General features: G+C 36.0%; 1 protein-coding gene across 7 annotated transcripts in view; it reads right to left on the bottom strand.

The window, feature by feature from the left end:
* Positions 1 to 262: 262 nt before the first annotated feature.
* FAM133A (family with sequence similarity 133 member A) overlaps positions 263 to 14240 on the bottom strand; it is a 39480-nt gene continuing 25502 nt past the window's right edge. For 4 of the 7 annotated variants that reach the window (XM_034950565.2, XM_034950570.2, XM_014343501.3 and 1 more), the window contains one exon: positions 274 to 3219. In XM_034950565.2, coding sequence (XP_034806456.1) covers positions 2370 to 3116 — 747 coding nt within the window. In that variant the 5' untranslated portion in view covers positions 3117 to 3219 and the 3' untranslated portion in view covers positions 274 to 2369. Of the gene's footprint in view, positions 3220 to 14240 lie in introns of all 7 variants that reach the window. The other 3 variants (XM_003810375.3, XM_034950568.2, XM_034950569.3) reach the window with 2 other exon arrangements.

The raw sequence follows: 14240 nt of genomic DNA, 5'->3' as shown, positions 1-14240 counted from the left end.
TCCTAGGCAGCATTTCTGATAAGCATGAAATATGGTAGACCACTCTCTCCCTCAATCATTACATAAAAACCAGTGCAAATACAATGAGTATTTCCTTCTGCTATGGCATAATGACCACTTCTGAGTCAATCTGTAGACTACAGAAGAATGTGATAGAAGAAGGTGAGTTATTTTATGTAAATAATGAAATAGGTGTTCTAGAGTTCTATGTTATTGGTCAGATTAGGTTAGGTGATTCCGCAGTAATAAAAAGACCCCAAATCACAGTGGTTTAACACATAACAGTTTATTTCTTACACTTAAAAAGTTTACTGCAAGTCCATCAGCACTCCAGTCAGGTCCCTTCTAAACAGCGACCTAAGGACCCAGGTTGCATCCGTCTTGTAAGTATGCCATTTGGAACATCTTGCTTTCAGGTCACCATGACAGGCAAAAGAAAACTGGAGGGTCATGCAGAACTTTTTACAGTCCAACATGGAAATAGAAAATCACTTCTGTTTACAATCCCTCTGCTTGAAGTAGTCAAATGGCATTGCCTAACTACAAGAGGTTTGGAAGTGAACAGGAGCAGATAGGTACATGATGAGCTGTAAATGCTTTTGCCATATTCTACAAATAATATAAGCTTATAAAAAGCATTTTAATGAACAATTCTGAAAAACTCTATATGGATACAAAATATCCCATAAATGTAATAGTTTTTATCAGCATAAACATATATTTTTAGGAAAAAGCTAAAGTTATGAAGCTCCAAGGTAATCTAACATGGCATCACTATAATGTTCCAAGAACTTTAATGAGAGATTCCAGTATTTCCAATGCAAAAAATTTGGCAGCCAATATGTTTATGTAGATGTTTTTTATCTTTATAATTTTACTTGTGATTGAAGGTAGCCGAGATAAAATCTGCTATTGAAAAACAATAGCTATTGAGCTTTTCATCATGCCAAAATACTTTGTACCTATGACATTACAATTAGCACATCCTCCATCACAGGTGGTTTTTGAGACACAAATTTATAATTTATGTTACTCTGATATATAAAAATGTAAAGTAAAAATATTTTTTCACTTATTTTTACACTAGTGGTAAAAGTGAATCAGCAACAGATACAAGGCACCAAATTGTAGGAAAATATGGACACAGGAAGATGAATGATGTCATTATCATCTACATTTAACTTCTATATAAATTCAATATTAATGCTTAAGACAACAATTTTTTCAACAACAATCTTACTAAGATTTTGGCAGTAGTTTCATGTAACATACGGCGTACTAGAGGTCTGGCACTCAACTTGCGTACAGTAACCAGCTTCAATATGAAGGCATTACATATTTTTTTAAAAAAACCTTTTCACATGCTAAGTATTTTGGCAAGGGTGCAATTAAACACAGTAATGAAATTAATATAGCAAGGTTAAGAAACTAAAAACTTGAAACTTATATCCTAAGCATAAATCATATCTTAAAAAAGGATCATCAGTTATATAGAATATGGTCAGATAATTAAAACTTAACAGTATAAAACATGCAAAAAAATTTCAGAATATTTCTTAATCAAACAACATCAGGGTCTGTTTAGAATGGTTCCCATACAAAATGGGTATAAAGTTATTTCAAATCATGTAATATTGTAATACTAAATATTATTCAGTACTGTATAGTAAACAGTGCTGAAGAAGAGGTAAATTTCATAGATATGGGGGCTTACTTATGCTGTAAACTCCTGTCCTTCTTGTTCACTTGAAGCAGCATACAACACCCCAGAATTTCATAAAGTAAGAAAAGGACGGCTGCTGCTCTGGCAAAAATAGGATGTGTAAGAGTCAAAGGCACACTATTCAGCTAGCCACAGTGATTAGCAAACACTTGCCCTTCCCACCCCACATGCTCTTTCCCCATGTAAACAAAGATTCATTAAAGAAAAAAGGAAAATGAACTAAACTTATTTACAAAAGCAAGGAATTTGAGACATCAATATTAAGTCCTTGCATCAAAAATACCAACTACAATTGTCTGGAAATTACATTTATGTTTCATTGATGGTGATATTTCAAAGATGTATTCGAATTAGATACATTTAACCTTAGATACACTTTTTTTTGTCAAAGTTATTCATTATCTAACACATTTTACTTTAATTTCAAACATTTTATTCACTGGTATGACAACAGAATTTTAGCTCTCAGAGGAATTAACCATTAGAAGGAAGGACAAGCAAACAAACAAAAATGTATATTGAAGTTGCCAGCAGCCACTATGCCCCTTTCTGGCACAGTGGGATTTGATAGGCAACTCAAAGTCCAGAAATAATTCTACTAACACAGGGGAACTCGGCAAACTCATTCTTGCTTTTTTTCTTGATGTTACCTTGACTTGTGACTTGATCCAGACTTCTTTTTCTTCTTCTTACTATGTTTCTTGTGCTGTTTCTTCTTCTTCTTCTTTACTTTTTCCTTTGCTTGTTCTCGCTCTTCACACCTTCTCTTCTTTTTTGCTTGCACATCCTCTTCATAATCTGATTCAGATGAGGACTCAGATGATAAAGGTTTATCATCAGGGTAACTTTTCTTTCTTTTTTTGCTGAGGCTTCTTACATCCTTTTCTTTCTCTGTTTCATCCTTTGACTTCTTTTTCTTTTTTACAGACTCCTTGCTCTCTGATTCTGATTCATGCGTAGAGCTTTGGGATGATTTGTATGAACGGTTCTTCTTTTTCTTTCTCCTTTTTCCTTGTTTCTTTTCCTCATCCTCAGAATCTGAAGAACTGCTTGAAGAATCAGAGCTTGATGAAGAAGATGAAGACCGATAAGATTTCTTCTTTTTCTTTCTCTTTCTTTCTCTTTTTTTAGATGAGCTCTCATTTCCACTTAATAATTTCTCTCTGCTTTTTTCAAGTTCTTTCTTCCAATTTTCATTCATTTTTTCTTCAAATTCAGCTAATGCTTTTGAGCCTGTTTTTTTATTTTCTAATTGTTTCTTTACTTCTTCCCAGGTGGGTCTTGGTCGATTTAGATAATCTTGGATTGTTGGGCCCACAGATTGAGTTGGGCCTCTCCATCTGGCCATTGCTATAGGATTCATATAGGCTACCCGATTATCCCGCTTCCCCATGGTGCCTGATGTTTCCAAGGGCAGACTCTCAGTTGCCAAGGAGAACAAAGATAGATACTCGCCTTAAATTCTTTATCTAGTGAAATATCAAGCAAGCTCCATTCTGTAAGAGAAGCAGATGGAATGATTACAAATCACCTTTAATATAAAGACAAACAAACATATAAGCTTAATTGTTCACTGCCTATCACACAGTACAGTAGAAATTTCCAAAATCTTATACCATGGGAACAAACAATATACACATTTTAAAATTTTACATATTACAGACACTGTGGTATAAACATAATATAAACTAAAAGTGTTTTATATAACTCATGTAAGATTCTGACAGATACCTAAAATATTTAATAGCCATTTTCTCTTACATTGTATGATACTTAACTTTTTCCTTTCTTTCATTCCTGCTTTATATAGTATATAGAGAGAAATTTATAAAACTAAAATCTGTACCAGACAGACCTTCGCCAACTCAAGAAAGTGCAACACAATCCTCTCCATTCCTTTTGACAGAAGCCCAGGAGTCATAACTGAGAAATCCTTCTCCCTCAACTGTCAAATCCAATACATTACTAAATCCTGATATTTAAACCTCCACAATAGGCCTCATATCCATTCACTTGTCTCCAAATATACTGTCATCAACTTAGCCCAGGCCACTATCATCTCTCGCTTGGGCTATTAATCTCTAGTACCTAGTAAGTGTTTATTCTCTGTCAAAGACTGCTTAGTGTTTGCAATGGATTATCTCATTCAATCTCAAGGCCAGACCTATGAAGTTGATCCTATCATTGTCTCTATTTCACAGATAGATAAACTGAGGCTTAGAGAATTCGAGTAAAACTCAAAATTTGAACATGAAGTAACATGGCTAATAAATGGCATATCCAGGATTTAAACAAAGGCAGCCTGATTCCAAGCTGCACAAATAAGGCAACACCAAATTGTCTCCTTACATCAACCTCTTAATAGGTAGCATTTTTCCAACCTTACTCCCTTTTATTCTAGTTCCACACTGTAAACAGAGGGATCTTAAAAAACTCCAGTGGCTTTACATTTTAATGAAAAACAAATCCAATCTCCTATAAGGTCCTATATGATCTGCCCTACTTCTGTCTCTTACTTTTGTTTTGTTTCACTCACCTTTTTTCTCAATTCTTTTCATTTGGTTCCTGGAACATGCCAAATTATAGGCTTAGCCAGCATGGCCAATTCCACCTCATCCTTCAGGTTTCAGCTTAAATGTCAATTCCTCAGAAAGTCAACCATTAGGTTAAACTATGTAAAACTATTTTATGGGACACAAACAGTTTAAAGATCAACAACTTTTTATGGCTCAACCTTACACTAAAGTGGTTTGCCTCTCTGTCTACCCCTCATCCTCATTTTTCTGTATGATAGTTCATCGTTTATTTTATTTGTAGCATTTATGAAATTGGTAATTATTTTATTTGTGATTATTGCGTTATACATGTGTATCCACTGCTAAATGTAAGACCAAGAAGGGTAAAGGTCATGTGTGGCCTATCTTATTCACCATGGTGTTCCCATTACCTGACATAGAATCTGATCCATATTAAGCACTCAATAAATATTTTCTCAATAATAAACAAATAAATAAATGCATGGATGGATGGATGGGTAACTCTGAGAGAAAGGAGGATTCAGAGGGAGTGTCCTGGAGATGGTGATGTCTGTATAGGGTCTTAAGGAATGAACAGGCATTTACCCAGAAAATGAGGAAATTAAGGACAATCTTGGCAGAGGAAACATGAGAAAAGAGCAGCAGGTATTTAGAGTTGATGGAACCTAAAGATCAAGAGGGCAGGGGGAAGGAGGTAAGTTTGCAGAGATAAAAAGAAGCCTAAATATGGAGGCCCTCTTAGGTCATCTGAAAATCTTGAATTTTGTCCTATAGTTGATACAAGAGCCAATAAAGTCTTTTATATAGAAGAGAAAGACGATCAGACATATAATAGATTTTTCTATCAATCTCCATCTTAAATCTGATCCTTTAAGTCAACCTAACATACCTACCCATCATAAGCTCAATGCTATAGACATTTCAGTGACTCTTGGTGATAGTTTCCAACATCTTATTTTCTGTATTCTTGATCTTATTCTCCTTCCTCTTTAGTTATAGGCAGCCCTTTTAGGTCTTTCTGTAATTTTCATTCTTACTCTTACCCTAACCACGTCTCAAATATCATCGTGTCTCTGATTTGACCATTCAAAACTCTTAAATACTTCAGTTCATATTCAACTTGCAGCTTCTTTCTGTTACTTGACACTTACAATAGAATAATCCATTCTAATTTCAGTCCCTTGAGACCTAGTCCTGACATCAGCTAGAAAGATAGGCAAAGGCCAGTTAACAAAGGCTTTGGGTGGTATGCTAAGGTGGTTGGAATCTCTCCTGTGGGATTTACAGTGAAGCTAATGGGGAGACACTATTTTAAGCAGAAAAATGATATGGTCATATTTAAGTGTTTAAGGACAATTATTTGCCCAGTGAAAGACGGATTGAAGTCAGGTTAAGACAGAAGGCAATGGGACCACTTAAAAATTCATGTAGACAAGAAATGAAAGAGTCTGAACTCAAACAGCAACACTGTGAATGAAAAGAATGAGAAATATATGAGACATGTTGAGAAGATTCTATTGAAATTAGTGACAAATTGGATACAAAGGATGAAAAAGAGAAAGAAATCTGGGGTAAGGCTCTGGCTCGACACATGAGACCAAAGGCAATGACAATGACTAGGTAACAGAGAAAATGGCACAGACTTCGAGAAAAGGTTCTAGTTTCCATTTTGGACTCCTGAAGTTTGAAGTGCCTATGAGATTTATGAACAATTATCCATGTAAGAAAGAGGATGTATGGGAATTGGCACTTTGGAAAGTGATCTGAGTTAGAGATACTGAACTGGCAGTCGCTGAGTGATAGCTAGGGTCATGAGAGAAAACTAAATTATTTTGCAGGGAAATTTCAAGTGAAAAAAAGTTTGAGACTGGATCCAACTGAACACCAACATGCAAGGGGTTGGCAGTGAATGAAAAACCTACAAAGTATGCATTAAGAAATTAGCCAGAGTAGTAAGAGCTGGACCAGTATCAGAAAAGAAAGAGTCAAGAAACACAGGGTGAATAAAGTTTCAAGGTGAGCATAAGAATCCTTATGACTCTGTAATGTTTAAATTTTCTACAAAAACAAGTATTATCCTTACCTTTGAAAAATTCATAAAAATAGAAAAGATTTGTTACAGACAACAGTATTAAATGCAGAAGATCAGTCAAGTTCAGATCTGAAAATGTCCATTATACTTAGCTATCAAGAAGTCATTAGTAACCTTTGCTAATGCAATCTCAGCTAAGTGGTGAAGGCACAAGCCAGGTGACAGTGGGTTAAAAGACTGAATTGAAAGTGAGAATGTAGAGACCTAGAGTACATAGTCACAGTCGATACGGAAAGTAAAGAGATAAGAAGGCAACCATGAAAGATGCAGAGTTAAAATTCTTTTATGTTTTTTTTTTACATGAAAGAAACTTGAGCATATTCATAGGGCATCTAGAAGGATAAAGTACAAAGAAAACATGTTTTAAAAACATAGGTAAGAGAAGAAATAACTAATGTGGCAATATCACAGAGAAAACAGAAAGGAATGAAATTAAATTCAGAGATAGAAAGAATTTCTTCCCCCAAGAGCAGAGGCAAAGAATAAAGACAGGGAATGGATGCAGGATTTTTTGTAGGGTGGTAGGAGGTAAAAGGGAGAAAGATGAAGTATTTCTCACATAATAGCCTTCATTTTCATTCAGTGGTAAGTGCCAAGGTCGTCTGCTAAGATTAAGACAGGAGTTTTGAGACCAGTAATTAAAATTTGGAGTAACAACAGAGAATGGGAGAGGGTGTTGTCACCATGTAAGTGTTGCTGGAGTTCTTCTGAACTGAAGAATCTGTATGATCCTTTCCTAGAAGATAAATCAAATTGAGAAAAGAGAAAAAGTAACACCAACAAAGTCTCTTGCTCAAATACTCTGTTTTAAAAGCACTGTGGCTTACCTTCTCTGTTTCTATTATAGAACAAAGAGTAACTTGATTTTCTGTACATCTACTTATTTTCATGAAATATGCTAAAATCCTGTAAAGGTTAGATATAAATTGTGACAATCATGCTAGTAATCTGGATATTATAATAATATTTGTTCACTGATTCTTACAATTCCCTTTTGATAATCTATTATGTGCCAAGATACTATGCAATGGATATTACAGTTTAGTAAAGGTAATAGTTATTACACAAATATGAAACAAATGAGTATATAATCATAATCATGACTGGGGAGATGAAGGAAAAGTACAGGATGCTATGAAAGAAACAGAGACCTAATTCAGAAGGGAAGGTCAAGTCTGAGATACTGACATATCATCTGAGACACTGACATATCATCTGAGACCTGTGGTATAAACCAGAGCTAGCCAGAAAAAGCAGTTAAACAGGATGGGAGTAATAAAAGAGCCAAAATTGTTTGAATGCCCCAATCAGAAGGAATATCAGATGCTAAGGCCTTGAGGTACAAAGGAAAAGCTGAATACAGTACAAAATATTCATATTACTTTTATAAACTAGTAATCATCTCAATTTCTCCTTTTTGAAAGTGATTATACCATCTGTTATGAAACATACTTAGGTAAATGTCAATATAAATGTAAGATCACTGAAAAGATATTTAAATGTTTCACAATGTAGTTTCTACCACAAATATCACTAAAACTAGTTATTTTAAAGGCTACTTCTAAATCGTTTAAAGATTACAAATGATTCCAATGAATTTTCACTGAGATGTATAATTGTAGATAAATTCTCACAGATACATAAATTTGAGTTGAAACATCTTTTTCAAAGTAGCTGGAAATTCCTCTAAGCCTTAATCTGAAGCATTCAACTCTTCTGCAAATATCTGGACATTTGGATGAGGCTCCTATTTAAAAAAAAACCTTAATGTTCTTTGTTCACACTAGCTTATGTAAATTGCCATGCTGCTGAAACAAATGTATCTTAGAAAGTTTCTTAAAGGATTTAAGATAGGAATGGGCCTGTCAAATTATAAAATGACAATAATCTTCACATATAACAATATCTTTAATTACCACAATATGTTTGGCCATTTCACATTGGATGATAATATAGAAAATAACAATAGTGCAATCTAAGTCACAGGACAAATGAAAAATAAAGAGGTTTTTTTGGAAAATTTAATCATATATATTAATTTCCAGGAAATACATAGCTCCAGCAAGGGTGTGTAATATAATATCCTTTTTTTCCTAAATAAAAGCCAAGCATGAACACATCCTATTCTAGTTGTCAACATGACTGTTCTGAAGCAGAAATTATCACTCTTATCCTGACTGGAATCAACATGGTAGAAAACTGTGCAGTGTGGAAACAGTTCTTCTCATGTATATTCCCTCCAGCATAGTTCTGTCATGGAGCATTTGTCATTCTAAGGAAAATGTGAGAATTTAAAATATCTCTTCCTCTTTCTTCCCTCTACAGAACTGTCAAGTGACAAACAGTCAATCTCTGCCATCTTAAGGATGATATCTGAAAGCTTATAGAAGCAACAAAATATTGTAGATGCAAGTGATAAGATAGAAAAGAATGACGTGACAGGGTAGAAGCTCCAAGTATAAATGTTTGTCAAATGTTTGTTTTAAAGAAATGAGCACTTCACCCTCTCATTTACCTTAATATAGTAAGACATTCTGAATTTTGTATTCAGAAAAACAAATCATCACTATTGTTTAGCTTTTATGCCAATCAAGTGATATGTATTTTTAAACACGCTTTTTATTTAAAATATTTTAGATTTACAGAAAATTTGCAAATACTGTACAGAGAATTCCTGTATCCCCTGCATCTAGTTTCTCTTACCGTTAATATCTTACATTGATATGGAACATCTACCACAACTAATGAACCAGTACTGACACACTATTGTTAACTAATGTCCATTCTTTATTCAAAGTTCCTTAGTTTTCAGCTAAGTCCTTTTACTGTCCCAGGAATCCATCTAAGATGCCACATTACAAGTAGGCATCATGTCTCCTAGGCTCCTCTGAACTGTGGCACAGGAATTTGTTTTTGATGACCGTGACTGTCTTGAGGAGTAATCATCAGTTATTTATTTTATAGAAGGTTTATTTTATATTTATTTTATTTTTGAGACAGGATCTCACTCTGTTGCCCAGGCTGGAGTGCAGTGGCATCATTTCGGCTCACTGCAACCTCTGCCTCCTGGGCTCAAGCGATTCTGTTGCCTCAGCCTCCTGAGTAGCTGAGACTATAGGCATGTGCAACCACATCTGGCTAATTTTTGTATTTTTTCGTAGAGACAGGGTTTCGCCATGTCACCACGGCTGATCACGAACTCCTGGACTCAAGTGATCCACCTGCCTTGGCCTTCCAAAATGCTGGGATTACAGGCGTGAGCCACAGTGCCTAGCCTAGAATGCTTTTCAATTTGGGTTTGTCTAGTGTTGTTGTTTTTTTTTTTTTTATCATAGCTATAATTAGATTGTAAGTTTTTGGGAGAAATAACACAAAGGCAAAGTACCATTCTCATCACATCATATCAAGGGTATGTACTACTAACTTATCGCTAAGGTTACTAACCTTGATCACCTGACCAAAGTAGTATTTATCAGTTTTCTCCACTCTAAGATTATTCTCCTCCCATTTCCGTACTGTACTCTTTGGGAAAAAAGTCACTATGTGCAGCCCACACTTAAAGAACGGGAAGTTACATTCCAACTTCTTGATGGTGGTATGCCTACATAAATTTTCTGGAACTCATCTGTACAGGAGATTTTTCCATTTATCCCCATGTATTAAGTCATTTATTTATACCAGTATGGATTCATGAGTATTAATTTTATACTTTGGGTAATATTCCAACACAATTTTATTTTGCTGATTAAACTATTCCAGCTTTGGCCACTGAAAGCTCTTTTAGTTAGCTCCTGTGTCCCTCTGACATTAACTCCCTCATTTTGATTCTTAAGTACTCCCTTACTTGCTGGCTCTTACAAGATGTTCCAGTACCATTTTGTATAACCCCTGCATTAGCCCTAGAATCAGCTATTTCTACAGAGCCCGGGTTCCTTTTACTGCAGAACGATAATAGGAAACAAGACCTTGGCACTGGGTGTGCTTATCGCTATTGGGATATTGTTTCTTCCAGGCCTTCTCAATGGACAGAGCTACAAAATATGTAAAATGTTTTTAATTCATTCGATCACATATTAAGTTTAAATTAAGCACTTTGCACGCGACAGGAATTATTTAAAGATGATATATAGAATACTGTGTTTACTATAATGGACATCTAGGTGATATGACTGAGTCATCATCGACAAAGTCCATTTATTTCTCAAGTAGTAGGAATGGATCTGTCCTGCATATACTTCTGAAATTCTTTGAAAGTCTAAGAGTATAGTCTAATAAAAAGCGTAAAGGCCCTCAGAGAAACTAAATTCGCAAGCTTTGACCCTTTAGCACTTTACCCTAGCCAAGAAGCCATGAACTAAATAACAATAGTTTCTATAGTTCCAGTGTCAATACTTTAGGAAATCCTCTGTAGAAAACCACTATATACATAAATACCAACTTCAAATACGCATTTTCCAAGAAGGTACTTGTTTTGAAAATGCATTTGATATGTTTTGGATACTCACTAGCAACTTTCTTGATTCTTTCTTGACAACAGATTTTGCTCTAGAGCCCTATGTTCAGATGTAGTGGGACATGACTACATATGAAGTAACCAAAATGTCCTAGAGCCCTGAAAATTCCAGCCCCTCTATTTTCACGGGTCACCTTACATGAAACAAATCTAATTAAATACTAGTTTATTTCCATCTGTGTGATATGACTACTTATATAAAAATACACCCCAAACAAATAAGGTTTGCCCTATGTTCTCTGCCCATTGTCCTAGTTCCTATTTAACAAATGTCTTGTAAGTTTTGTAGAAATCCTTGACAAGGTTCCTCAAATTACAAATCTTATTAAGCCAGTGTTGTTCAGCACTGAACACCTAAAATCAATTTTATTTGGATTTGACCAGTATGCAAATGAAAAATTATTTCAAACTTTCAGGTTGAGATCAAACTGGACTTCCCATTTATTTCTTATAATTTCATCTACATTTTAGCTTTAAACTAAAGCAATATATTTTATAGTAGAGGACCATAATATGCACTTTGAGGCAATGCACTGTGCATACAAACCGATTTGCAATCTAAAATATGTCAACATTTCCCTAGCATCTAGTTGTGCCAAGATACACATGTCATCTCGTCTAACAACTTATCAAAGATAAGGCCTTAAGCATAGGAAGCAAAATACCAGGGGAGTTCTTTACTATTTTTCCCAGTGAACATAATTCAAAACATATCTATTTGTGCATGGCTTTAAATAGCATTACTTGGTTTCACATGTATCAGTGCCTTCTGCAAACTGCCACTCCCACATAAATTTTTTAATGTATTTCTGAAAACAGAACAGAGAATTTGATGCAAATATACTGGCTGAGAAACAGCCAAAAGTACTATGTTATTTATTGAAGCTGGATACACTTATATGAGTTTTAGATTTTCTCACATTAGAAATGTCTATGTATATGTACATTTCCTTAAAATCCAAAGGCCAGAGTATATTTGCTAACGTAACTAAATTATAGATGACTACTGAAAATAATAGCACATAAAGGTCAGAAGCATCAAAAACTGTGCAAATTCATATTATAATTATCATACTGGAATCAAAAAGGACTATATTTCCATAACTGGCATGATTTGAAAAAACATGTGGAGGGATCACTCAGTATTCATCGTCAGAGGGAGAAAATTTAAAATGGAAAAATGTCTTAAGCTGAGATTGAAACTGGATGGCAAAAATATATAACCTGAATGTAGGTGATTCATTCATTCACTCAACAAATTTTTATTGAGATCCTACTGTGAACCACACACTGGTATTAGAGAAGGCTTTATGGGGCTTACATTTTAGAGAAGAAAAATAATTAGCAAATTTGGTTTTTATTCCAAATATATCAGAATGAGTCTAACCAGGACTTTAATAGAAAATATTGGGAGTGGCGGTTGGGGGATGGATAGAGGAAAAAGTTAAATGACATAATGAAAAAACAGGCAGATAAATCTAGAATGTGGAAGATTCCATAAAACAGCTGATTTCCTCTAAAAATCAATCTCATGGACTAAAAGAAAAATTATTTTAGGAAAAAACTTTAAAGAGACATAACCTTGATTTAATCCTAGTTCAGTTAAAAAAAAAACATGTATCAGAGGCTTCTTTCTAGAAATGTTCTCAAATTAGATTAAGATGATGGCTGTACAACTTTTGTAAATTTGCAGTAAATCATCAAACTGTACACCTAAAATAAATAATTCTCATGGTATAAAAACTCCAATAAAACTGCTAAAAACTGGGGGGAGGCTCTAAGATACCTAATACTGATTAGGCATTAGATGATAGGAAAATACTTTAAGTAGCTTAAATATGGTAATACTGAGATTACAGAGAATGCCCTTATTTTTAGGCAATATATGCTGCAGTATGTGCATATGAAGCGTCATGAGGTCTGTAACTTACTTTCAAATTATGCAGCAAAACAGAGAAAGCAAATAGAACAAAATGATAAAAGTTCTTGACTCTAGATTGCGGGTATATAGGTGTTAGTCTTCAGGTTTTCCAAGTGCTTAAAAATTTCATAAGAAAAAGTTGGAAAATATATTATTATTATTATTTTTTTTTTACTTTACTATTATTTATTTATTTATTTTTTTTTTTATTGATCATTCTTGGGTGTTTCTCGCAGAGGGGGATTTGGCAGGGTCATAGGACAATAGTGGAGGGAAGGTCAGCAGATAAACAAGTGAACAAAGGTCTCTGGTTTTCCTAGGCAGAGGACCCTGCGGCCTTCCGCAGTGTTTGTGTCCCTGGGTACTTGAGATTAGGGAGTGGTGATGACTCTTAAGGAGCATGCTGCCTTCAAGCATCTGTTTAACAAAGCACATCTTGCACCGCCCTTAATCCATTTAACCCTGAGTGGACACAGCACATGTGTCAGAGAGCACAGGGTTGGGGGTAAGGTCACAGATCAACAGGATAAGAATTTTTCTTAGTACAGAACAAAATGAAAAATCTCCCATGTCTACCTCTTTCTACACAGACACGGCAACCATCTGATTTCTCAATCTTTTCCCCACCTTTCCCCCTTTCTATTCCACAAAACCGCCATTGTCATCATGGCCCGTTCTCAATGAGCTGTTGGGTACACCTCCCGGACGGGGTGACCCTCCCGCCTGGCAACTGCCCCGTCTGAGAAGTGAGGAGCCCCTCCGCCCGGCAGCCACCCCGTCCGGGAAGTGAGGAGTGTCTCCGCCCGGCAGCCACCCCGTCCGGGAGGTGAGGGGCGCCTCTGCCCGGCCGCCCCTACTGGGAAGTGAGGAGCCCCTCTGCCCGGCCAGCGGCCCCGTCTGGGAGGGAGGCAGGGGGATCAGCCCCCCGCCCGGCCAGCCGCCCCGTCCGGGAGGGAGGTGGGGGGGTCAGCCCCCCGCCCGGCCAGCCGCCCTGCCCGGGAGGTGAGGGGCGCCTCTGCCCGGCCGCCCCTACTGGGAAGTGAGGAGCCCCTCTGCCCGGCCACCACCCCGTCCGGGAGGAAAATATATTATTTTTAAGAGATTAAAAGAAAGCCGCTGGAGGATATTAGGTAGGGAATGACAATCTGTTGTTACTGATCATATTAACAAACAAATTGGACCTGCTTACTATATGATTTGATCAGTTAGACAGAAATATCTCAATGCTGTGAATACTGAATAAATTTAGTATTTATGAGAAAAAATAATTGATGATGAAGCTGCAGATAGACTTGGCCTAATGTCATGTGTGTGGCAGTATGAATAGTGGTAATGCAATTCACCTTTCCTTTCTGATTTCTATCTGTCCCATCTTTTACCTTTCAGTTTTGGCTAGTTTACTTTTGTTATGCCAAACACACGAAGTCAAGAATCCCTAAGGTACATGGCATAAT

The sequence above is a fragment of the Pan paniscus genome, chromosome X (assembly GCF_029289425.2).
Source record: "Pan paniscus chromosome X, NHGRI_mPanPan1-v2.0_pri, whole genome shotgun sequence".
Taxonomy (NCBI): Eukaryota; Metazoa; Chordata; class Mammalia; order Primates; family Hominidae; genus Pan; species Pan paniscus.
This window is presented reverse-complemented; position numbering and strand designations above follow the sequence as displayed.